Below are 25,132 nucleotides of genomic sequence, written 5' to 3' on the forward strand. Positions count from 1 at the left end.
ACCAGGCCTAGAGCATCAGTCTCAAGGGAACAAAGGACGAAGCTCTAGCCTACTGCAGGAGCATGGGCAGGCAGGAGGGGGTGGAGAAGTGGTTTCTGTTACTGATCCCCTCTTTGTTGCCGTGACCCAGGCCTGATGTGGCCTCTGCTGACCCTGGCGTAATCCCAGCACTCGGGAGGCAGAGGCAGGAGGATCTCTGTGAGTTTGAGGCCAGACTGATCTACAAGAGCTAGTTCCAGGATAGCCTCCAAAGCCACAGAGAAACCCTGTCTCGAAAAACCAACCACACTCCCCCACACACACTATCCTCCTTGAATGCAAGCAGATAAATAGACACCAACCACTCTCAAACAGAACAGTCAATTGGATTTTTTTTTTCTTGTTAGAACAAAAGATTCTCTAAAATCCTTCAGCCACCAGTGAAATGATCAGGCATTATGAAAACTTTTTTAGAGGGAGTGCTGTCATTAAAAATAAATACAGGTGCACGGGCTGTTGAAGAAGAACCAAACTGAAAAGGAAGGCAGGGGCTGGGACATAATCTCAAGTGCCCTCCACGGTGGATCACTCAGTGGTCTGAGACTAGGGAGAGCAGGAAGCAGGTCTGGTTGTCATCTTAGAGCAGGCGGCCATGCTGGACAGACCAGCTCTGGCTCTGAGGCTGCACATGGACCTGTACTTCTGACACCCAGCATGGTCCAGTGGGACACGACAGCCAGCCTTCCTTATTGCTGCAGCTCCTTCATCCTGTTTAGGGCACTGCCTGCACGGAACCATTCGATCTGAGTCTCGTTGAAGGTGTGGTTCAGGAGGATGGTTTCCTGGGTCCCGTTCGGGTGCTTGATGATGCATTTCAGAGGCTGCAAAGGAAACACGGGTGTGGGTGGGAAGTGGGGGAGGCCAGGCCTGGGTTAGGTTTCCTCAGCAGGGCAGGACTTGGTTCCTTCAGCTGGAGCATGGACTCACCAGAGCTGTAAATGTAGCTTGGTGTATACATAGGAGCGAGTGACTGCCCAACCCCACCCAAGAGATCCCTGGTCTGCACCCTCCTTCCTAACCCCCTAACCTTGCCCGGGGCAAAGTCCTTGAGGCCCTGAATGGTCAGTTTGTCCACTGGATGGATCTTGTTGTAGTCGGAGGGGTCAGCAAAGGTGAGGGGCAACAAGCCCTGCTTCTTTAGATTGGTTTCTGGAAGACATACATGAAGTCAAAAGTGTGGTTCCTCTGCCCAGGGACCTTTACTAGCCCAGGAGTATCCCCTGAAACAGTTGGGAGATAGACCAAGTCCCCTGCCCACAAGTCCTGGGGATAAACAGGCAGTGACTATAGTGCCGAGGTTTGCCGGGTCCCACTGACTCCTTTCCCCAGCAGCACTCCAAACAGGTTTGCATCAGTGCAGATGCCACATGCCTTGAATTTCAACTGACAAGCTTAGAACTAAGACCAGTGTTGCTGAGAGGCTATGGGCATCAGACTGGGGCAATGCCAACCTGGCACTGGGTAGGTGGAGCCAGGCTCTGTGGAATATGGGAGCATGGACTCTAGGCCCAAGCTGGTAACTGACAGAGCAGGTGACCTAGGGCCTTGAGTGAGGAGTAGCATTTAGGGCTCTAGCTCACCATGGATCCTGGCAAAGCTCTTAGTGATGATGGCCCGGCCCCCAAGGTGGCGAGGCTCCAGTGCTGCATGTTCCCGGCTCGAGCCTTCACCATAGTTTTCGTCTCCAATCACCACCCATCTGATGCCATGTTTCTGTCAGGTAATGGAAACAAAGTGAGGCTTGTGAGTCAACGTGGGGGAGGCAATTCCTTCCCTGTTGCCCATGAGCAGGTGAATTGGGGCAGAGAAGGCCCCAAGGGAGCAGGCAGGTTGTGTCTGCCTGTCTACCTGCAATGGACAAGAAAGCAGCTAGCCTGCATAGAGCAGGCAGAGGCAAGGTGGGTGGAGCCCTGGGTTGGGGAAACCATGACTACAGTGGGAGCAAGAGACTCATTGGGCTTCCTGGCACGGAAGGCTACTTAGGTGCTGGGTCCATGGTATGGGCCTGAGGAGACTACAGTTCCTTAACCATGTGCACTGTCCCAGTTAGCCACCATGAGGTGCCAGATGACCTTCACCAGTACCCTAGATCATGCAACCATTCAAGAAGTGGAAAGAGCTGGAGAGACCGCTCCACAGTAAAGAGTGCTTCTGGCTCTTCCAGGGACCAAGGTTCTAGTCTCAGTTCCCACATGGTAGCTCCAATTCTAAGGGAGGACATGATACCCTCTTCTAGCCTCTGGGTACCAGACACGCACATGGTGCAAAACCCATCACACAAAGATCGTTTGGGGCAGTGCTGGCCCACACCTTTACTCCCAGCACCAATGAGGCAAGAGGTAGGACAATTTCTCAGTTCAAGGCCACCCTTGTCCACAGAGCTAGTTCCAGGACTGCCAAGGCTGCATAGAGACACGAAACCAGGTGGGACCATGGCTCAGTCCCTCGCTGCTTGGTCTGTGTGAGACCTGTGGCTCTTTGAGCTGCACTTTCCAGCTGGATTCCTACAGCAGCGATTTATAAGGTTTCCTTCAACCTCCTTAGGCCTGGGACCACACACCTGCTGTGTCCTATCTCTGACTCCAGGGCAGGGTCTCCTGGGTACCGAGGTAGCCATGTTCTCTAGGCATGCCCCGCCCTTCCCTCAAGCCTGCAGGAGTGCAGCTGCTGACATGGTTATGCCCAACAGTGGTGGCCTACCTTGTAGTATCGAGCAGTGTCAGGCACAGGGCCAAACTCCTGGGTGACAGCATTGCGCACGGAGTTGGCCTTGCCGTTTTCAATGTTGATGGCACCGATGAGCAGGTTATTAGAGATGTTGTCCAGATGTCCACGGAACTTGAGCCAGGGACCAGCAGCAGAAATGTGGTCGGTGGTGCACTTCCCTTTGACCTTGGGTGGGTGAACAGAGGGGTCAGGCCATGTTGGGCCAGTGGGGAGTGGAGGAAGGGAGAAGCCTAGAGACAGGCAGCAGTGACCAGCACAAGGAGGGGAGATGAGGGTTATATCTAGCCTTGGAGCTGTAGTCTATGGAGCGAGTCCTGGTGTTCCTCATGCCCACCTGTTTCAAGGCAAGGCTATCACTCACACCCTCCAAAGCCCCAGCTACGCTGTCTCCATGACAGATACTCTCTCACAGGACAGGCTAGACATGGAGGACAGATGCAGCTGTTTGCTTATTCAGCTAAGATGAGTGACTCCATGCTAGAAGCTAGGAGACAAGTCTGTGTTCCTGGCTCACATGACCTAAGTACTGGCTATGTCACAGGCATGCCTGGACACCCCTTAGTAAGCCCATAAATTATTGTCTGACACGAGTCTGAGGCCCGTGACCACACTAGAAAGGCCGAGCTCCCAACAGTCTATCCAGTAATGACCCATAGGAATGCTGTGGGAGTCTTGCCAATCCAGACCTGAGCTGACTCATGTGATGCATTCATACCAGATGGCTGAGGCCAGACAGTAGCTGCCCAGCCCACAGCCATGGAGAAGGGGAACCACAGGCTGCGGTGAGTCCTCCTTGAAGCTTCCCATCCTGTTCTCAGAGGGTCCCCAGCTATGCCTAGTGCTTGTGCCAACCTTGATGAGGATTTGCAGATCCTCCAGATCTTTGCCGTCCCACTTGTCAAAAGGCTCCAAGAGCTGCAGGCGCTGGCTGGTAGGGCTCACGTCTACCCGCTGCCCACTGCTGTCCTTGGGGGGGTGCTGGTAGGTGTCCTGCCCTGGGTCAAAGTCCTACAGGAGGGATGGAGACACACTGGGCACTGAGTCCTTAATCCCCATAGATCACAAGCTTCCCTGTGCCCCAAACCTCACTTGTTCTCAGTGTCACCACACCTCACATGAGCCCAAGCAGCTAGGCCAAGGCAGGTGTGTGGTGGCTGATCATACAAAATGGTGGGAGAAGCATCTGCTTACTGATCGAGGAAGCTCATCTGCATCCGGAGCCTCCAGCTTGAACTTCTTGCCGTCCTTGCCTGTCAAGAAGTCGGTCTCTGGGTTGAACTTCAGGCTTCCCGCAATGGCTAGGGCTGTGACAATCTGAAATGCAGGAGGCCAGTTTGCTAGTTAGCATCAGCCACCCACACCTATCTACCCAGGCCCCCCCTCTTTTTTCTTTTTTGGTTTTTCGAGACAGGGTTTCTCTGTGGCTTTGGAGGCTGTCCTGGAACTTGCTCTGTAGACCAGGCTGCTCTTTTTTCTTTTTAAAAAAATTTTTTTTTCGGGACAGGCTCTCTGTGGCTTTGGAGGCTGTCCTGGAACTAGCTGTTGTAGACCAGGCTGGTCTCAAACTCACAGAGATCTGCCTGCCTCTGCCCTCCCGAGTGCTGGGATTAAAGGTGTGCGCCACCACTGCCCAGCTGACCCAGGGGTATTTTAATGTGTGTGCTGGGAATCAAACTCAGATCCCCACACTTGTGCTGCAAGAACATCATCAACTGGGCCATCTTCCTCTTCCAGAACCCTCTTCTGAAGCCAGAGCTGCAGGGCTGTCTTTTGGACCAAGAGCCACCAGGCCTGCAAAGTTACTCAAGAACCCACAAGGGCCACTCAGCCTCTACAATGGCTGCTAGGGCCAGGCCAGGCCAGCATTATGGCATTTTCCTGGCTTCTGCAGGTGTCCTGGACACGTGCGAGGAGGCCAAGTACACAAATGCTTTAGTGCTGGAAATATTCTTGCTTGGCAGCAAAGGAAAAGCAGAGAACCATTTCCTCAATTAGCAATATGAGAGCTTCTGGAACACTCAGTAAAGTCAAGAGATTGGCCCTGTGCTAGTGATAGCTGAGGTGGGACACTCTCTTAGTGCCTAATGTCCAGAGTAACAACAAAGGCACGTTTTTAAGGAATGCAGAAAGTGACCCAGAGACAGTCACTCAAAAGGAAGAGAAGAGGAATTGGGAGTAGAGGGTAGGGAGAGACCTGCAAGCAAGCACTTCACATACAAGTTATATGGCCCTGGAGGATATCACATGAGGTGACCAAGCTCATATAGCTTGGACACCAAGGACGTGTCTCAGGCAGTGAAATGCCACAGTCCATACTCATATCAACTAACCATGCTAAATGGCCGAGGCCCAAGAGCTGAGGGAGACCCGAGTCAGCACTGTTTGATGGATGCCAGGCCACGGCTCATGGCTTCCCCCTGGGTAATTCACATTAGCAGTGATTGCTGCTGGGAAAGGACTCACAGGAGACTGTCATTTTATATTATCTGGGACTGTCTATAATAACCCTAGCAGCCCATCTCCCCAACTTTCCCCTGACCCACCAGGAACAGGCCCCCCAATGTAGTTTCAGCCTCTGCCTGGCCATGTAGTCTCACCTCTGGGGATGTGACAAAGGCATGGGTCTCGGGATTTGCGTCATTGCGGCCTGTGAAGTTCCTGTTGTAGGAAGTGACGATTGTATTCTTCTCCCCCTTCTTGATGTCTTTCCTGTCAGAACAGAGGAGACAGCATTAGAAATATTTAACCTTGTCACACGGGGCGTTCAGAGGCCATGTGGTCTGGGTTCTTACGGGGCATTACCTAGCTCATGACAGGAGGGGAACAAGGCCCTGAGAGCATCATTTTCTCTGAGGGACACATGGCACAGGGAACAACCTCCAGATCAGTGGGTTTCATCTAGACTGAGGAAGGGGGCACAGTCCAGCCTGAGGCCTGTCCTCAACTGGGCAGCTCCATCACAGCCACTGGCTTGCCTGCTAGGATGCAGCCTTGTCAGCTTCTCCTGCCTGCCAGGGCTTTAGCCTCTGGCTGCTCAGGGCCTCTGTAGGGCTCTTTCTAATCTGGGTGCCCGTGTATGTCTGACAAGGACGTCTTTTTTGTTTGTTTTTCAAGACAGTTTCTCTGTGTAACAGTCCTGGCTGTCTGAAACTCGCAAATCTACTTTCATACCAGACTCACTGAGGTCCACCTGCCTGTGCTTCCCAAGTGCTGGGATTAGAGGTGTCTGTCACCATCACCGGCTCTGACAAGGAATTCTAACGTGTAGCAATTCCTGGAAGCAGAGGCCCTGGGCTGGAATCTTCCCACCATTTCTTCTAGAACTCTAAACCCAAGGAGACAGAGGCTGACTTCTCAGGGGTGCTCTGCTTACCTGTCCCACTGACCAATGCAAGGGCCACAGGCATTGGCCAAAACAATGCCACCGACCTCCCTCAGGATCTGTGCCTGCAGAGGACAAAGCGGACAAGAAACTGTCAGGTCCAGGCACAATGCTGAAGGCAAGGGGTGAGGCAGCAGTCTGGAGACAGAAAGCTGTGCCTGCATTGCCTCAGCCCAGGCCATGGTTTGTCCTGTCCCGAAGCACGTATCTGCAGGCATGCATGGCGGGAAGCCAGGGGCAGGCACGGGCAGACACTTACATAGCCATCCCGCTCAATGGTGGCGCGGATCTGCTCAGAGCCTGGTGTGATGGTGAACTGGGACTTGCACTTGAGTCCATGGGCCAGTGCCTGCTTGGCCACAGCTGCTGACCGTCCCATGTCCTCATAGCTTGAATTGGTGCAGCTCCCAATCAAACCTGGTATATTGTGGGTGGTAAAGTCAAAATCAGGAGATTGTGACCGGAAGTCTCCATCTGACCTGGACAGAGTTCACCCACTGATCTGGCACAGAGATTATTTCTAGTAGACATGTTGGAAGCAACGTAAGTATCAACAATAAAGAAAGGTATTCACAACCCAGTCACTAACATTCACTGACAATGAACATAGGTAATAGTAAATCCACTTCCATACCGATTTCATACACAAGTATAAGTATCCATAAAACCCCAAAGGTCCAGAGTGGGGATGGAGTAGGGGTGTGGCAGCAAACTGCTTTTAATCCCAGCACTGAGGACACAGAGGCAGGCGAATCTCTTGAGTTCAAGGCCAGCCTGGTCTACGAGTGAGTTCCAGGGCGAGCAGAACTATACAGAGAAACCCCAATTCAAAAAAGTTGGGTGTTGGTTGTGCATGCCTTTAATTCCAGCACTAGGGAGGCAGAGGCAGGCAGATCTCTGAGTTCGAGGCCAGCCTGATCTACAGAGCAAGTGCCAGATCCACTTGCCTCTGCCTCCCCAACACTGGGATCAAAGGCATGTACCCCCATTGTCTGGCCTGCTTGTTTTATGACAGCAACAAAAGATTTTAAATTTTTTGTTAAATCGGTCACAGCTGGCATGCCTTTAATATCAGCACTCAGGAGGCAGAGGTAGGAGGATCTCTGTGAGTTTGAGGCCACTGTGGTCTATACGCACAGTTCCAGGATAGCCAGGGATACAAAGGGCCTGCTTATGGATGATGAACCAGGCTTGCTTTCTGAAATTTCTCTTAAGTGAGAATGTGTATTAGCAGGTGGCATAGGCATGTTTACACTGCAATGATTTTTATGTTTATTTGGGAGCCCAGTGTAACAGTGCTGTTCTGGCAACTCTGAGCACCCCCTCTTCTGCAGAGTGACGCCTTCAGATGGTCGTCTGATGACAGTGAGCTGGTTTCCTCTTTGGTTTGTGTGGAAGGAAGAACCTTGCTGAGAGCACAAGCTATTAAGTAGAGCCAGAATGCAGACCAAGGCCTTGTGAGTGCAGAGCCAGGCTGTGCAGATAACAGCAGCATGCCAGCGCATCTGCACACGGAAAGCGTGCAAACAGCTTCCTGACTGGTTTGTGTTTGTACGGAAGTACACTTATATAAAGATATACTCGACAACACAGCAACATTCTCAAAGAACCTTTTTCTGGTTAAAAAAAAAAGACTCTCCTTGTGAATATTCACTATACTACAATAAATATGTATTCTTTCCATACCAAGCAGAGGTAATATTGAATACTCATAGACCTACTGCAGAAAGGGCCTGCCCCAGGAAGCTCCGGGCAGAGCTGCTGGCCTAGACACCTATTAACCTGATATGGTGGAAGGAACTCACCCACTCTGATGTCCAGAGGCCAACCTTCCTTCTCTGCCACAGTGCCCACTTCTGCTACTGGGTGAGCCAAGTCAGGGGTAAAAGGTCCATTAATATGCGGCTTTAGCTGAAAAGAGGGGCAAGGAGCAGAGAGGCCAAAAGAAATTGAGTGAGGATGTACTTGCTTCACAGATCCCCACGTGTCTATAGAAGGAAAGGCTCCTCTTCTCCTGGTCCGAACTTTGTCATAGAAGACAGGTCACACAGAGCATCTGGAATTCCCAAGCCTATCGGGCTGTCCTTATCTCCACACGGTACACACAGGTCAGACTGAAATGACCCACTCCAGGTCACAAGTCGGGCCATCTGCCTCCCAAGCCCATTACCTCCCAAACTACACTGCTTTTGAAGAGCTGGGTCTGGTGATGAGGCCTGCAATAAAAAGAAGGCTGAGGACAGGGACCTCTGCTAGTGTGCTTGTCTACAACTTGGGAGCTCTGGGTTCAGCTGGAACTTGTGACAGACGGACCATGCCCAGATGCTTTTCATGTGACAGGACTAACAACGTGACATGCCCAGCAGAGTGCCTGGCACACGGCCATCAATACGCCAGACTGTTACTACAGGAATTAGCCCATTTAGCTCACACCCACCTTGGGTTTCACACCTGGTGAACTGAGACCTATAGAAGCAGATCAGCTTACACAGGTCCATAGAGCCAAAGCTGGCCCTGAACTTCACACAGCCTGGCTTCTGTTGCTCTAGAGGCCTTTCTGTAGGGCTCAGGATGCAACCCACTGCGTGTGCCTCATGGACTCAAAGCAACATGAGCTCCCAGGGCAAATTCCTGGCCTCCACTAAATTGGAGGTTGGCAAATGGGCACTTAGGTCAGACTTGCTCTCTCTATAGCTATATGCCATCTGCTCCTGTCTGTCTATCCCCCATTCCTGCTTGGCTTATACCCTAGGAACTAAGGTATAATTCTAGTAGGACCCACCCTTATCCCCCAGTGCCAAAAAATTAAAAGTCCCACCCCCAAGCCCTAGTCCCTTCCTCACCTCACTGAGGTTAATTTCAATCACTTGGTCATACTGGCAGCCAGGGTCAGGCACTAGGTGATCCTTGAATTCTTCAGCTAGATTAGCAATGTCTGGAATCAACAAGGGAGGAAATTGGTTTTGAGGCTTTATTTTACATCTGACCCAGATACCAAACAGCAGGCTCCAGGCAGTAACTACGCCAATAGAGACAAATCCACAGGATGCAGTCCCCGCCCACCAGGAAGTCAGCCTCTTGCAGAGGCTGTCAGTGAACCAACAATGTGGAGACATCGTGAGGCAGGATATGGAAAATGGAGTACTAGAGTTACAAGCATACTCCACCACACAGGAAGTAAGGAACAGACTTTTTTTTCCCCCCTCTGGGATAGGGCTTCTCTGTGTAGCCCTGGCTGTCCTGGAACTCTCTATGTAGATCAGCCTGGCCTCAAACTCAGAGATCCACCTGCCTCTGCCTCCTGAGTGTTGGAATTAAAGGCATGTGCCACTACCCACCTGTGATAAGCAGAATTTTTTAAAAAATGTGTGTTAATGTTTTGCCATGGGATATTTTGGGTCCTCTGAAAAGGAGTTACAAACAGTTGTGAGGACTTAAACCAGGTCTTTTAGAAGAGTAGCCAGTGTTCTTAACCGCTGAGTCCTCCCGTTCAGCCTTTTTAACAAGTCACTAGGTGGAGAAAGGAGTAATGGGTATTCCAGGTAGGACTCAGGGCTCCCAGCTTCCCAGGACCCTAACCTGCTGCTTCTACCGATTCATCCACACTCCCCTCCCTTCCCAGGTTCCAGCCCTTCATTTCCTTCTTTGAGCTTCACAGAAATGGAACTAGCCCAGCAAAGCTGCTGGGGGAAGCTGGGAAGCCTTGCCAGTCAGGAACAGTTATACAGAAGAGACCAGTGTCACTTCCAGCACTTCCTGTAGGGGACACTGGGGGCCTAGGCCAGAAAGGACCAGAATTCAGCCCTTTCCCTGTGAAACTCACATACATGGATAACCTGTGGCAGGGATATTTAATTTGGGTGCCAGGCCCTTCCAGAAGCTGAAGAGAAGTACAGACACCATAATCAGAAGCAGTCACACACACACCTAGCTTGTCATCAATCTGTGGGATTTTGTGCATCTACATGGAGTCAGCCTAGTGACATCAGGCTAAGGACTCAAGTCCTCAGGATAGGAGTACCACAGGACTGCACGTTCACACCACTCAGCCCTATGAACTCACCTGCTCGGCCTGTCTTGCTCAGGTACTTCTTCATCCTGTGGTTGTATGGGAACACGGATGTGGTAGCCCCAATTTCTGCACCCATGTTGCAGATGGTTGCCATGCCTGTGGAGAAACAGAGCCCAAGGCATGAGGCTGCTGGGCAGCTGGGAGTGGGCCCCAGTGTCTGCAAGGGCAGGGCCAGTCACAAAGCTCTTCAGGTAAGGAGCTGCATCTCTTCCTGACCTACAAGGCCACCTAGTGGCCACAGGTACTCACTCTCAAAGCCTTCAGCCTCACAAGTACAATTCTAACTCAGAGTCTGGCTTTTCTGTTCAGCAGAGCACATGGCCATTGTGTACTGAAGCTGGATATGCCCAGCCATTGCCTAGAAATTACTGTGTCTACCTTGCTTAGAGTGGTTCAAGATCATCATAAACAAATTAATGCCTGACTGAAGCCTAGGTCTGTCTGTCTGGTGTTCTGCCCTCTTTCAGCTGCACCATGGTGCTACATAGGTATTTTTCTGAGTATGAGCGATAAGAATGGAATAAACAGAGCATGCACCAGCAGCACTAGCTATAGTACATGTTCTTGCTCTTTTGGCTTTTTGAGGGGCCACTAGTATGTCACACAAGGAGGGCCATTCTTAGTTATGAGTGCCTGGCCTTAGCTTGGTTTGTTTCTTTTTTCTTTCTTTCTTTTTTTCTTATCTGTCTGGACAGGTAACATTTTTCTTTTTTTTTTTGATTTTTCGAGACAGGGTTTCTCTGTGGCTTTGGAGGCTGTCCTGGAACTCGCTTGGTAGTCCAGGCTGGTCTCGAACTTACAGAGATTGGCCTGCCTCTGCCTCCCGAGTGCTAGGATTAAAGGCGTGCGCCACCAACGCCCGGAGCTTGGTTTGTTTCTTATCAGCTTTTCTTAAGTTATCCCGACTACCTTTTGCCTCTGGGCTTTTATCTTTCCTATTTCTGTATATCTTACTTTCCCTCTTACTCCATGGCTGGCTGAGTGGCTGGCCCCTGACGTCCTCCTTCCTCATGTCTCCCATTTATCCTCTCTGCCTGCCAGCCCGTCCTATCCTGGCTCCTGCCTCACCATTGGCCATTCAGCTCTTTATTAGGTCCACCAGGTGTTTTAGACAGGCACAGTAACACAGCCTCACAGAGTTAAACAAACGCAGCATAAACAAAAGTCACACACCTTAAAATAATATTCTCCACCACCTAGCTGTTTGGGAGACACACAACATTGAGCTCAAGGAGTTTAAGGCCAGCTTGAGCAAGAAAGTGAGATTCCATGGGGGGGGGGAGAGAATGGAATTGGAATGGAATGGCACCACTATTTGGACCAGAGCATCTGTAGCCATGGTGTGGCTCAGAGATATCTTGGCTTCTATCAGGGCCTGTTAGCAACTTCACAGCTGGGCTGTGTTAGAGCAGCAAGAGTGAACACTTGTTACCTATAGGGTATAATAATTCTGCAGGCTACTCCAGGGTCTCTGGAATTTTTATCGGTCACCCAAGATAGTTCCGTACAATTCTTGGGCAGGCCCCAGCAGTAGAAGCTAAAACCGGTGTGGCTCCTAACTCTTGAGTAGCCACAAGGAAGTCACCGTCCCCTTACAGTGGTTGTGAGTTGTTCCATCGGAGCAGCAGGCTGTCTCCACCCACACTGTTCTCAGCCCACACACTGCCTGGACGGCCTCAAGGGAAGGCTAGAGTTAGGGACACTGTGTGGGACTGTCATCCTCACCAGTGCAGGAGATGGAGTCGACACCAGGCCCATGGTATTCCACAATGGCACCTGTGCCACCTTTCACCGTCAGGATCCCTGCCACTTTCAGGATCACATCTTTGGGGGAGGTCCAACCAGAGAGGGAGCCTGTCAGCTTCACGCCGATGACCTGAAACAGTGGGCAAGGCAGTTACAGGCCCAATGCACCACATAATCGTGTTCCAGTGAGGAATCAAGGACGGGAGCTCACATTCCCACTTTTCTTCATCAGCCCTACTCACCACAAAAGAGAATCCAGCCTGGCCCAGCCATTTGGGACCCACACTCCCCCACCAGCGTCTCTTCTGGCCAGACCAGAGCAAGTCTTTCCTTAGCCCTCACCTTGGGACACTTCAGCTCCCAGGGGATCCCAGCCATGACATCCACAGCATCAGCACCCCCTACTCCAATGCAGATGCCTCCTAGGCCACCACCATTGGGGGTGTGGGAGTCAGTGCCAATCAGAAGAACTCCAGGGTATGCATAGTTTTCTAGAATGATCTGAAAAGTAATCAAAGACATTAAGGTTAAAAGCCTTTAGCACCGAATGGAAATGGGACACAAAAAGGATCTATAGAGCTGCCCCCAGTGACACCAGACCACCCAACCATGCCCAGGTAGGGGGCAGTCTCACTTAATTTAAGCTGCTCCTATATGGCCAGGTGACCTGGGCTCATGAACAGCTCTGTGTGACTTGGGCCTGTAAATGCCTCCCTGTGCCTCAGTCTCCTCATTTACAGTAATAAAAACACACAGGTCAGGGAAGAACCACACAGACTGGCAGGCCTAGACTAGTGTGCTGAAGAAAGCTCCCGACAGACTCTCCCCGTGATGACTGAATGAGATCATGTCATGCAGCTGGGAGAGGCAGCCTTTGATTACTTTGCAGCAAGAGCCTTCACCTGGGTTTCTGCTCGTCTGCCTGGTGAAATGAGCCCATTCATGGACACCAGGAAGGACAAAGGTGACCAGATGTGAGAGGCTCTAGGAACTATAGGCACCGAAGGTGGGCAGAGTCCCTGGGACATCACAGAAACCCAGGTCTCCCCATGGGGTGAGGTGTCCATGATGTACTTTAGCATGGCATGAAGGACTGTCATCCCTTCGAAACGAAAAGGGCTGGAAGGGCTGACACCTTTTCCATCTATATGGGAGGAGCAGGCCAGTATTTGTTTCCCTGCCCTTCCCTGTCTCAGCCATATGCAAAGATTTGAGAGTAGCAATCCCTAAAGCTCCACAAGGTTGGAAAAGTTAGATTCATGAAGGTGAGATACACAGACTTCATGGTGGTGAGCGTAGTGTAGCCACACATGTAGTTAACATCCAGGAGGAGAGGTTACTGCAGACCAATGGACTATGGCACCTTCAGTCTCTGGTGGTAAATTGTCTAGTGTAGGCAATATCTAGCATCACAAGAATCAGCTGTGACAGATTCACCTATCTATGAATATTGAAAAAAATGGAGCGAGGGTCATGAAGTGTATTTTTATGTCTATTTGCTATGAGACAGGATCCTCTATACAGCTCAGGCAGGTCCTGCTGTATAGCTCAGCTGGTTCTGAACTTGGGGTCCTCTTCCCTCAGCTCCCTAGGGTGGAATAGAATTACAGGCATGCGCCATCACACCCAGCAGAGAAGTGTGTTTTAGGCCAGACTAACATCTAGAACATGACATTAGAAATTCAACCAGAGATGTACATAACACATACAAACACCAAGGACCAAATCTATACTCCCCTGGTCCCATCCTCAGAGCACAGGACACAGTGAAGAAAGCACTGGGCACATGCTGGGGACATAATTCAAAGGGGCCCACAGAGGCTCATCCAGAGCCTGAATTCAGCAGGGTCGGGCAGGAGGGGGAGGTGAACAGGTGAGTTAGGAAGCTAAGGTGCCGAGGCCTTTACAAAGCCAAAGCAGGGTCTGCCAGGTCATTGGGGACAAGGCTGGGGCTCTGCTTGAATGAAAGCTGACAACGGCAGCTTGACAATGAGGGGCAGAAAAGCAAACCCACACGGCACACACGTAAATAAGAATGGCCCCCACAGGCTCATATATTCAAATGCTAGTCACCAGGGAGTGGCCTTATTTGAAAAGATTGAAAGGATTTGGAGGTGTGGTCTTCTTGGAGAAGTGTGTCACTGGGTGTGGGCTCTGAGATTTTGAAAATCCATGCCAAGCCCAGAGCCTCCATCTCTGCCTACGGATCAGGATGTCGTTCTCAACTACTGCTCCAGCATCTGCCTGAATGCTGCCATGCTCCTCGTCATGGTGACAATGGACTAAACCTCTGAGACTATAAACAAGACCCCAGCTAAATGTTTTCTCTTATCATAGTTGCCTTGGTCATGGTGTCTCTTCACAGCAACAGAACATGACTAAAACATAGTTCCTGGAAATGGTATGTTTTTTTTTTTAAAGATTTATTTATTTATTACGAACACAACACCCTGCCCCCATGTACGTCTACACACCAGCAGAGGGCACCAGATCTCATTACAGATGGTTGTGAGCCACCATGTGGTTGCTGGGAATCGAACTCATGACCTCTGGAAGAGCAGTCAGTGCTCTTAACCTCTGAGCCATCTCTCCAGCCCCGGAAATGGTATGTTTTAAGAATTATGCTGAGGGACTGGAGAGATGGTTCAGATGTTAAGAACACTAGCTGGTGTTCCAGAGGTCCCGAGTTCAATTCCCAGTAATCACATGATGGCTCATATCCATCTGTAATGAGATATGGTGCCCTCTTCTGGCCTGAAGGCATACATGCAGACAGAACACTGTATACATAACAAATACATAAATCTTAAAAAAAAAAAAAAAGAGGGGGCTGGAGAGATGGCTCAGCGGTTAAGAGCACCAACTGCTCTTCCAGAGGTCCTGAGCTCAATTCCCAGGAACCACATGGTGGCTCACAACCATCCGTAATGAGATCTGGTGCCCTCTCCTGGCCTGCAGACAGGGTGTTGCATTCATAATAAATAAATAAATCTTTAAAAAAAACTTTCAGATAAAAAAAAACTACTTTAAAAAAAAGAAAAGAAAAAAAAAGAATCATGCTGAATGCTTAGCAGGAGGCCAAGGGCAGATGTGAGTAGCTACCACTCACAGCCCCAAACTTTGGTTTAAGAGCTGCCTAGGCCTTTGAGCTAAAATGGAATGACGGATACCTGGATTGGGGTGCACTCTATAACAAAAGGCCAATGAGAGTGAGTCCATATGCCTTCATGCCCTATTGCAGAGAGACACTCTGGCCTTGCAGGCGGTGTAACACGGCAGCCCCGTCACCCTGGCAGCCCTGTCCTAAAGGGCAGTGCAGTAATCGATTCTTGGCTCTGGTCTTAAAGTTAGGCAGAGCCAGGGGCCTGAGCAGAGTCAGATGACAGCCTGACTCAACTCCTCTGCAAGGAGCAGGCAGCAAGGCCTGGGATGGAGGTAAAGAGAAGAGTCACCTTGGAAATGCAGGGGATGGGAACTTAATGAACATACACCAGGCTAGCCCTCAGCAGCCCTCTTGATGGAAAGAAAGCAGTATCTCTCTGAAACATACACACACCAATTTTTCTTTGTTGGAAACAGCTCAATTGATATAGTACTTGCCTTGCATTTATAGGACCTTGGATTCAATACCCCAGAACCACAAATAATTGTAATTATTTTTAAAAATTCTTTTAGATTTATTTATTTATATATATGAACATTTTGTTTGCATGTATATCTACACACCATGTGAACACCTCGTGCCTATGGAAATCAAGAAAGGGCTTCACATCCCCTGGATAAGCTACCTACACAACTGGACTTAACACTTGTATAAGTGAATGAAGCTCAGAAGTCCATTTGGGATTCCCCAACACCATATAAAGAACTGCACTTGAACTACAGGTGTGAACCAACATATCTAACCTCTAGCCCTCCTCCAAGCATGCCCTGAAGCACTTAATGTTCCTGGAAACTGCAGCTACATACCTATAGCTGCAGGGCCACCAGCACTCCTGCTCGGCTCTCCTAAGACTCAAGTCCCAGCAGGCCTGGAACGGGCTGTCTAGTAGAGTGAAACCTAGACTGGGGCCTTGCAAAGACAGGCTAAGCCGTGTATTACCTGGTGGATGATTCCAGATCCAGGCCTCCAGAAGCCCACGCCATACTTGGCACCTGCAGTTGCCAAGAAATTATACACTTCCTGGTTTATGTCCTATTAAAACAAATCAATAACCAGAGCATTAGTTTGATCTGGGATGACCTCACACTCCACACTCCCTCACCCATGGGGCTGACATGCTGGCAACCCGAGTACAAGTCTTCTCTTGTAGGGCTTCTAAAGATAATTGCAGAGGGCTTGGCTGCTGGCCTGCAGTTTCAGCTGGCAGGCCCACGGACAGGCGGCTCCACTCCCATGACACCTGCCCTGCTCTGTGCCTCAGTTGCCTCGTAGAAGCTGTGGCATAGCTGACAAAGGCTCCTCTGAAACCTGAGTCTGGGCCAGGGCCAACAGAGAAGGGGTGTGTCATGTATGGCATCAGTTATGAGGGTGGAGAGAGTGAGGGGGACTACCAAGAGAAAGGACCACGTGCATGCCTGGCTTTGCGTCACTGAGCTGTGGGTACCTGTCTGGAATCTCAGTGAACTCTTACCAAATACAAGTAACATCAAGCTAAGCAGCCCCGCAACCCACTTAGGAACAAGACTGTTGTCAAATCCACTTAGAGATGGAAAACCAGAGGCTCAGGTGAGACCTGGAGGACCCTGAGAACCCAAGGCTGCTGCCTCTGAAGGGTGTACCTGTCCTCCTGTGAGCACTGAGCCGGTGCCAGCACATAAAAGGCGCTCAGTACTCAGTAATAGGTTTGAGAGGCCCCAGACGAAAGGATGGGACCCACTGTTCCCTTAACCTGTCATTTGAAGGCAGTGTCCTGGAGGCAGGGAAGCTCCACAGCACAGCTGTGAGGGCAAACTTTATCTGATGAGGCATGTCCACAGACAAGAGAGACTGACCAGGGTCAAAAGGAACAGTGCCACAGTAGACTCTAGTGTTGAAAAGGAGGGACAGGCCCCACCCTTGAGAAACACCCTGAAACAACTTGATTTAAACTCCTGCCAGTCAGTGTGTCCTTCTGAGAGTCCACTTGATCCCCAAATAAAAGAATGGCAGACAAGTTGTGTTACCAGAGCTATCCCTTTCTCTGCCTTCCTCCTCCTCCTCTTCCTCTTCTGGACTTCCAAGTGCTGGGACTAAAGGCGTGTGCCACCACTGCCCAGATGAGCTATCCCTTTCTAGTTAATAATCAACATATTGGCTGTGTCTATCACAAACCAGTCACTTGCGAAATTGGGACCCAGGGCATTTGTATGTTTGTGTGAGGGTGTCCCAAAAGCAATGCTGAAACAGCATCACTGCTCTGACTGTGTAACTCTAAACAGATCACCCTCTGTCTTGGGCCAAAGACTATAAATACATGCAGAACTGACCACATCCCCCGGCCCCTGCCTTCTAAATCTGCATGTCTCTCCAATACTCAGTGTTAAGTAGGACCTTTAGGAGTCTTTGCCTCAAGAATGTGTTAATGCTATTATTGTGGAGTGCATTCCTGCTAAAAGGCTAAGTAAGTCCTGTCTGATTTTCCCCTGATCAACCACATTTGCCTATACTTCCACCTCACCACAGCACAAAGGTTCCTACCAGATGCCCCAGACTTTCCATCCTTCTACCTCTTCTATAGTACACAATTTCCCTTATCTGTAGTGGCCTGTTAGGGCAGCAGCAAACAGACTCCAGGATGGTAGAAACAACCTTTTCCACAGTCCTCAAGGCCCTGCCTGCCTCATCCCACTGTCTTCCCCCCTTCATGCTCTAAATTTCCTGTTTCTTCACGTCTTAGGCCCCTTTGTACTCACTCACTTGTGTTTATCTATTTATTTATTTAGGTGGGAGGGCGGTGTGAGACAGGGTCAAGGGTTCACGAAGCCCAAGCTGGCCTCAAACTTACTGTGTAGCTGGGGATGGTCTTGAACTCCTGACCCCCACATCCACCTCCCAAGTGCTAGAATTACAGGCATGCTCCACCATGCCTGGCCTTTGCCAATCTGTCTTTGATTTCTTCCTCCAGTAATCTATGTAGGTGTCAGTCCACAGTCCCATCCCCAAAGGAGCTGCTCCCATCCCTTTCCCACAACTCAGTCTGACCTCATTCCTACGACAGAGGCTGCACTTCCCCTTCCCACTGCAACCACCTGGTTGATGTAACTGTTCTCTCAGACCTGTGAGGGACAGGCCTGCTAATCTAGTTCCCACTTAGCAGTTCCTGCTACTGCACTTAACATGTAACGAATGCTCAGGAAATAAACTACAAGAAGGGACAAGATCTGAAACCTATGGTTCTGTGAACCACGTCTCTACCACAAATATTTGTTCCAGGGTCCCTGGTCTCTGTCTGCAGCTCCTGGCCCTGCAAAGACATGTAACATGATCACCCCTCAGCAGCTAATAGCTGCTGACAGTAGACAGAACTTGCTTTGAGTTTAGTGGAAAGAGCCACTGTGCCCTAGGACACCCCGGGTGGTGAGAAAGGCAAGAGTGGGGAGGCTGGCTGCCCCTCAGGGTTCCCTAGTAGCTGGAGCACTGGAATCACATGCCTCTGCTCTGTGCCAGCTGGGCCTCAGGCCTGCCAGCACTCATCTCTCGCCAGTGCCCCTCACAGAGTACCCACTCCCACTGCCAGGGGCAGGGAGTAGGCGGACCCAGTGTTGGGAGGGACAGGGCCAGATGAACCATAAGCTTGGAGGCTTGGGAGAAGGAGCATGGGTTACATTTTACAATAAGGCAAGGAATTCAGCTCCAAGCGGCAGTTTCAGTGACACACGGTCATCAAAAGAAGAAAGGGCCTGGAAGAAGACTGTTAGCATGAGATCTCTAGAGTGAGAACGAGGTCAGTCTGCCGCTCCCGCAGCTATGAGGTTCAATTCACAGTGCTGCTACACACAGGGCCCTCCATCCTTTCCCCGGGCTGATCCCCACAGGTCAGGAGAGCAGAGGAGAGGGCACATGTGACATGGGTAAAAATACGGAAGTGGGCTGCTGGGATGGGAAGAACTGACTCCAGACACCAGTTTCATGTACCAGCACACCTAGTCCTGCAGCGCTTCCTTTTTCTTTTCCTGAAACGGTTTCTCTGTGTAGCCCTAGCTGTCCTGAAACCACTCTGCAGACCAGGCTGTTCTGGAACTCATAGATCCACCTGCCTCTGCCTCCCGAGTTCTGGGATTACAGGTGTGCACCACCACTGTCCTGCTTATTATTTCCTTATTATTATGGAAGTGTGTGTATGCTTTAATGTAGGTGCCAACAGAGGCCAGAGGTAACAGATACTCCAGGAGCTGGAGTTCCAGGTGGTCATGAGCGGCCTGATGTGGGTCCTCTGAAGAACACTGTGTGCTTTCTTAAGCCTGCAGCTATCTCCCCAGCCCAGCAGCAGCACTTTCTAACAAGAGAGACTGCTTTCTGTAATAAGATCAAGGACAATTTATTTTCTAACATCTTCACAATGCCAGATTTCATTTCTAATATTAGGAAGAATTTTTAAAAAGCCTTAAAATATGTCAAACCAAGCTGGACAGTGATGGCACACATCCTTAATCCCAACACTTGGGAGACAGAAGCAGGAGGATCTCTAAGTTCAAAGCCAGCCTGGTCTACAAAGTGAGTTCTAGATCAGCCAGGCTATGCAGAGAGAAAGATTCTCTCTTGAAAAATAAAAACAAACAGGGCCAGGGAATGGCTCAGCGGTAGAGTATTTGCCTACTATACATGAGGCTCTGAGTTCCATTCTCATATCCTCAGTGTCATGAAAAAAGACTGAGTTAAGCAGGTCATTAGAACTCGGCAGTGGGGCTGGAGAGATGGCATAGTGGTTAAGAGCACTGACTGCTCTTTCAGAGGACCTGGGTTCAATTCCTAGCACCCACATGGTAGCTCACTGTAATTACAGTCTCGGGATAACCACAACAAAAACACCAATGCACATAAAATATAAAAAACAAAAACATCCAAAAAACTCAGAAGTATCCCAGCAGACTGCAACATGGAGTCTACCTCCCTTTCCCCACAGCCAGCCACCAGCCCCCATTACCAGCTGGGCTCACCTTGGCCCTGCGCAGGTCTTTCTCACCCCCTAGCTGGGCCTCAATCAGATGGTCACAGTGGATAGTTGATGGCACGGCCACCTTGGGCAGCCCACTGCTAATGAACTGTAGCATAGCCATCTGGGCTGTTGCATCCTGCATGGCCACCCGGTCAGGCCGTAGACGTAAGTATGTCTTCCCCCGCTCGATCTCCTGGTTGGCTGGGTCATCCAGATGTCCATAAACAATCTTCTCTGAGAGAGTCAGAGGCCGGTTCAACCTGTGGGCAGAAGGAGGTTACCCTGGTAGCAGCTCCTCCCTCTCCATGCTTATGGCAGTAAGCAGACATAGGACAATCTGCATGCAGGTTCCCAAGATCTACTTGGGCAGGAACAAATCAGTGCTGTTCCCTGTGGCATCTCCAGGACAGAGGGAAGTACCTGTCATTTACTGTGGGGATTTGGAATTTACTTCAAGAACAAGTGAATGTCAGCATCACAGAAGACAGGACGGGTGTGATGCACTTGGGAGGTGGGGTTCAGGGATCATATCAATATCATTCTTGGATACGCTTAAAGGCATGCTAAAGATCAGCTTGAGTTACATGAAGTCCTGCTTTAAAAAAAAATTAAAACAAAATAATCAAAATAAACAAGCATCATATAAAATAACAGGACTAGTTTTTTTAAATGATATTTGCTTTTCAGCTGGGCCTTGGTGGCACATGGCTTTAATCCCAGCACTCGGGAGGCAGAGGCAAGTGGATCTCTGTGAGTTTAAGGCCAATCTGGTCTACAGAGCAAGTTCCAGGATAGCTAGGGCTGTTACACAGAGAAACTCTGTCTCAAAAAACAAAACAAAACAAAAAAAAATTTGCTTTTGTACTACACTAGTCTATTATATATAAACACCTATTGTCTGTACTTCTTGAGTGTTAGAATTACATGTTGCTGGAATTTGCAGATGCATGCCAGCATGCCTGACACAGTTCTCTTGTTTTCAAACAAACTTATTAACCCTTCCTTGTCTGCTGCCTGCCGGGCCCCAGCTCTTAACCTCACAGTCCTCTACGCCTTGAACTCTAGCTCTTCTCTAGGTCTGAGGTACAGGGGCTGGCCATCGGTTTGCAGCAGCATATCCCAGGCTGGCAGTTGGCAATGACTCACTGTGTGGAGCGTAGCTTCTCTTTCTGGGCCCAAGAGAACTGAAAAATCACACCAAGACCTTGAAAGCAAATGCCTGACACTAGGCTGGTGAGTTAGGGTTCAGCAAATGCCTGACACTAGGCTGGTGAGTTAGGGTTCAGCAGGTATAGGTACTTGCCTGGAAGCCGGATGACCTCAGTGTGACCACGATGAATACACACACACTAAATATGGTGTAATAAAAAGACTTAAAGCCTGACAAACGAGAAAACTTTGGACAGTTCATCATTACATCCCCTTGTGATTGAGGGCTAACTGGGTCATCTATGTTTATCTGTCCCTTTGTTGTTCTGGGTGGCAGAGACCTAGTTCTTGAAAACAGAATCTGAACCTAGTGTCAATGAGTCCCCTGGAAATGTTCTAGCCTTCTTTAAGTTCTTTAGACTAGCTTGATCTTGTTCAGGTTTTATGGATACAATCACAGACACTGTACATTCATGCTTGATCAAAATATAACATGCATGTTTGAAATTCTCAGTAAAATAAAAAAATTCTTTAGAATAAAACTATTTTCAGAATAGCCTCATCTCTACTTTTTCTCTGTGTCACGGTTTTTCAACCCTAGCACTCTGCATACTTGGGGCCAGGTGACTCTACTATGGGGCTGTTCTGTGCATTGTGGGATAGTTAATGGTGTTATCAGTCCCTACCCACTACATAGCAAACCCTAGGGGCTGGAGAGATAGCTCAGAGGTTAAGAGACTGGCTGCTCTTCCAAAAGTCCTGAGTTCAATTCCCAGCAACCACATGGTGGCTCACATACATCTATAATGACATCTGGTGCCCTCTTCTGGCCTGCATGGATACCTGCAGGCAGAACACTGTATTCATAACAAATAAATCTTAAAAAAAAAAAAAAAAGAATACAAATAAACTCTAGGCTGGGCTTTTGGTGGCTCACATCTTTAAACCCAGCACTCGGGAGGCAGAGGCAGGTGGATCTCTATGAGTTCGAGGCCAGCCTGGTCTACAGAGCGAGTTACAGGACAGCCTCCAAACAATACAGAGAAACCCTGTCTCGAAAACAAAGCCAAACCAAACCTCTAAATGGCAAGACTTTCTGGTCAAGTCACCATGAAGTCCACTTCTGTGCCAGTTCTCCTTCCACGCATGATGAAGAGCAGAGTGCAAGTCTCCAAGATGAAAGGAAAACCCATTATCTTCCCACTGGGCAGTGGTCAGATAGTCAGTCTCAAGAACAAATCAAATATTGTTTCCTGGAGAAAAGCATTTGTACAAGGTCCTGTACTGCTGCATTGGTGGGGACAGTGGTTCTCTACTCTCGTTGCACTTTAGAAATATCTGGGAGTCTGGCCAGTATTGCCCACATTTTGATGTCATCAGTCCCTAGGACCCTGGTTTTTGGTTTTGTTTTTAGAAAGAAGGTTTCTCTGTGTAGCCCTGGCTGCCTCCCGAGTACTAGCGCTAAAGGCATGCACCACCATGCCCAGCATGTGCACAAATGCATACACACAGTAAATAAAATGTAATTTTAGGAATAATATTAGAAGTAATGCTGGGGCCATTAACGTCAGACAGAGCTAGACTGAGTGTAGGCCTCACCACTTGACAAACTCAGAACCTTAGAAGTACTTCTCTAGTCTGGTGCTTCTGCCTCCACCTCTCAAGTGCAGGGCTGCAGGCATGCACCATTGTCCCTGGCCTTCTAGGCCATTTATGGAAAAGGGCTAGAAGTTCCAGTGCAAAGATTTTCCTGTGCAGGGACCTTTGTTTCCTGAACACTAGACCCTGCCATCAGCCTCTGAAAAGGGAAGCTGCCCTCAGCCAGCACCTCGAGCTCCCCACAGCCTTACCGTTTGCGGACAATGTTAATGTTCTTCTCTAGCAGGTCATAGCGGATGTACTCATTGGGCTCAAAGTGGCTCATGGCCACCTTGGCCCGTTGGCATAGGACAGAGGCCACATGGTACTGCCGCACACCCAGCGCCTTCTGCAAAACAGAAGAAAACAGGGCCATCAATGGGTTATTAAGTGTCTACATCTGAAAGACAGGCCCACGTGGTGAAAAAAGGAATCAAGTGTCATGAGCTGTTCTGTCACTGTAAACGTGGTTCCCTCACTGAGGCATGGGTGACTCAGCATCCACAGAAACCATCCCAAAAGGAGAAAATGGGAGGATTCATAGCAGAATCACTGGCTCAAAGTCAAATTCTACCACGTTAAGAAGAGACCTCACTGGCTAAGACCTAGAGCAGCCAAGACGGGGATCTAATCAGCCCTGGAGACCATTCAGGGATGCCATGTGTGAAAGTTCAAGCAGCTCTGAAACAATGCCCACACTACAGCTAGAACTCCATCCACACCTAAGCTGTGGAGAAAGGCTCCCTTACTGCCCGGCACATCTCACATGCATCAAATACATATTTCCTAGATAGAAGAATGAATGAGCAAAGCCGGTCCTAAGCATTGCCACTACCTCATCCTTTCAAAAGGTGTAGCTCGACTCCCTTGCCTTTTAACATATGGTACACTTCTTGACTTCTATGCAAGGGGTAAGTGATGCTAAGTAACTTCTAATGTAGGCCATTAAAGGACTAGCTTCTGTCAGGCTGCCTCTGGCTTGGGTTGCTCTGAGAGAAGACAATCACCATGTTATGACAAGCAGTTCAGGGAGAGGTCCACTAAGAGAGGAGAAGAGGCCTCCTGTCAATGTCCACACGGCCTTGGAAGTGAGCCTCCTGGCAAAGGAATGCTTCCACTCCAACACAAGCCTTCAGATAATTGTAACTCCAGGTAACATTTGAAAAACATTCTTTTGCCCAGTGCTGAGGGCCTTCTGCATGCAAGGCCAGCACACTCTACTACTGAACTATATCACTCCCCCGACTGCACCTACTTAAGTGAGCCCATCTCCAAATTCCTAAACTACAGAAACTGAGAGGCAAATGACTGTCGTTTTAAGTCTCTAATTTGAGGCCTGCAGTAATCAGTAAAAAACAGAGTGGAGGATATGCTAGTTAATTTAAAACTTTGGACAACAACATTAACAGAGAAGGTGACCAAGAAAGAATAAATTCGTCTGTCTTAGGTATTTATTGCTGCCATAAAACAACATGACCAGCAGGGCGGTAGTGGCGCACGCTTCTATTCCCAGCACTCGGGAGGCACAGGCAGGCAGATCTTTGTGAGTTTGAGGCCAGCCTGGTTGTAGAGTGAGTTCCAGGACAACCAGGGCTACACAAAGAAACCCTGTCTTGAAACACCCCCCCCACCCCTGCCATTACGAAGGAAGTCGGGGCAGAAACTCAGGCAGGAACCTGGAGGCAGGAATTGATGCAGACACCAAGGAGACATGCTGCTTACTGGCTTGTCCAGCATCCAGGATCACCAGCCCAGGGGTGACACCATCCACCATCCCATATCAGTCACCAATCAAGAAAATGCCCCATGGGCTTGTCCACTGCCAATCCAGTGGAGTGTTTTGTCAGTTGAAGTGCCACCTTCCAAATGACTCCAGCTGTGTCACACTGACATAACCTAGCCAGCCCAGAGCCCACAGAAAGGACAGTGGGAAAGGAAGAGTTATGTTCTTTCTAGATGTCCTTTCTATGTGTGTTCTCTGTGAAAGAGAAAATCCAGCACCAGAGCCTAGCTGTCTGCCTCACTATCGAGGTATGAAAGGCTACTGCCCTATAACTCATCAGAGGACCTTCCTATGCCAGAGCACGGCAGAGGCAAGGTTCTTCTGCTGCAGCTACACCCAGACTGAAGCATCGAGAGAGAGCTGAGGAGGGAGAGTGCTTGCCATCTGGGTTTGTGCTGGGCACAACCACTGGCCATGTGAGCAACTTTAGATGACCGACCCTTAGGCACTATTTATTC

The 25,132-nt window shown here is 49.6% G+C and overlaps 1 protein-coding gene across 1 annotated transcript; it reads right to left on the bottom strand.

Moving 5' to 3' along the window:
• Positions 1-353: 353 nt before the first annotated feature.
• Aco2 (aconitase 2) lies at positions 354-23,267 on the bottom strand. The gene is made up of 17 exons (XM_013111242.3): positions 23,104-23,267; positions 20,106-20,364; positions 16,069-16,161; positions 12,309-12,467; positions 11,946-12,096; positions 10,212-10,316; positions 8,992-9,083; positions 7,954-8,059; positions 6,408-6,565; positions 6,140-6,213; positions 5,364-5,475; positions 3,958-4,080; positions 3,619-3,774; positions 2,740-2,931; positions 1,620-1,752; positions 1,067-1,188; positions 354-860 (listed from the first exon to the last, which is right to left on the bottom strand). Exons 1-17 carry the CDS (start codon positions 23,265-23,267, stop codon positions 726-728), a joined length of 2,334 nt encoding a protein of 777 aa, XP_012966696.1. The 3' UTR covers positions 354-725.
• Between the last annotated feature and the right edge of the window lie 1,865 nt (positions 23,268-25,132).

Source organism: Mesocricetus auratus, unplaced genomic scaffold (assembly GCF_017639785.1).
Source record: "Mesocricetus auratus isolate SY011 unplaced genomic scaffold, BCM_Maur_2.0 Super-Scaffold_100010, whole genome shotgun sequence".
Taxonomy (NCBI): Eukaryota; Metazoa; Chordata; class Mammalia; order Rodentia; family Cricetidae; genus Mesocricetus; species Mesocricetus auratus.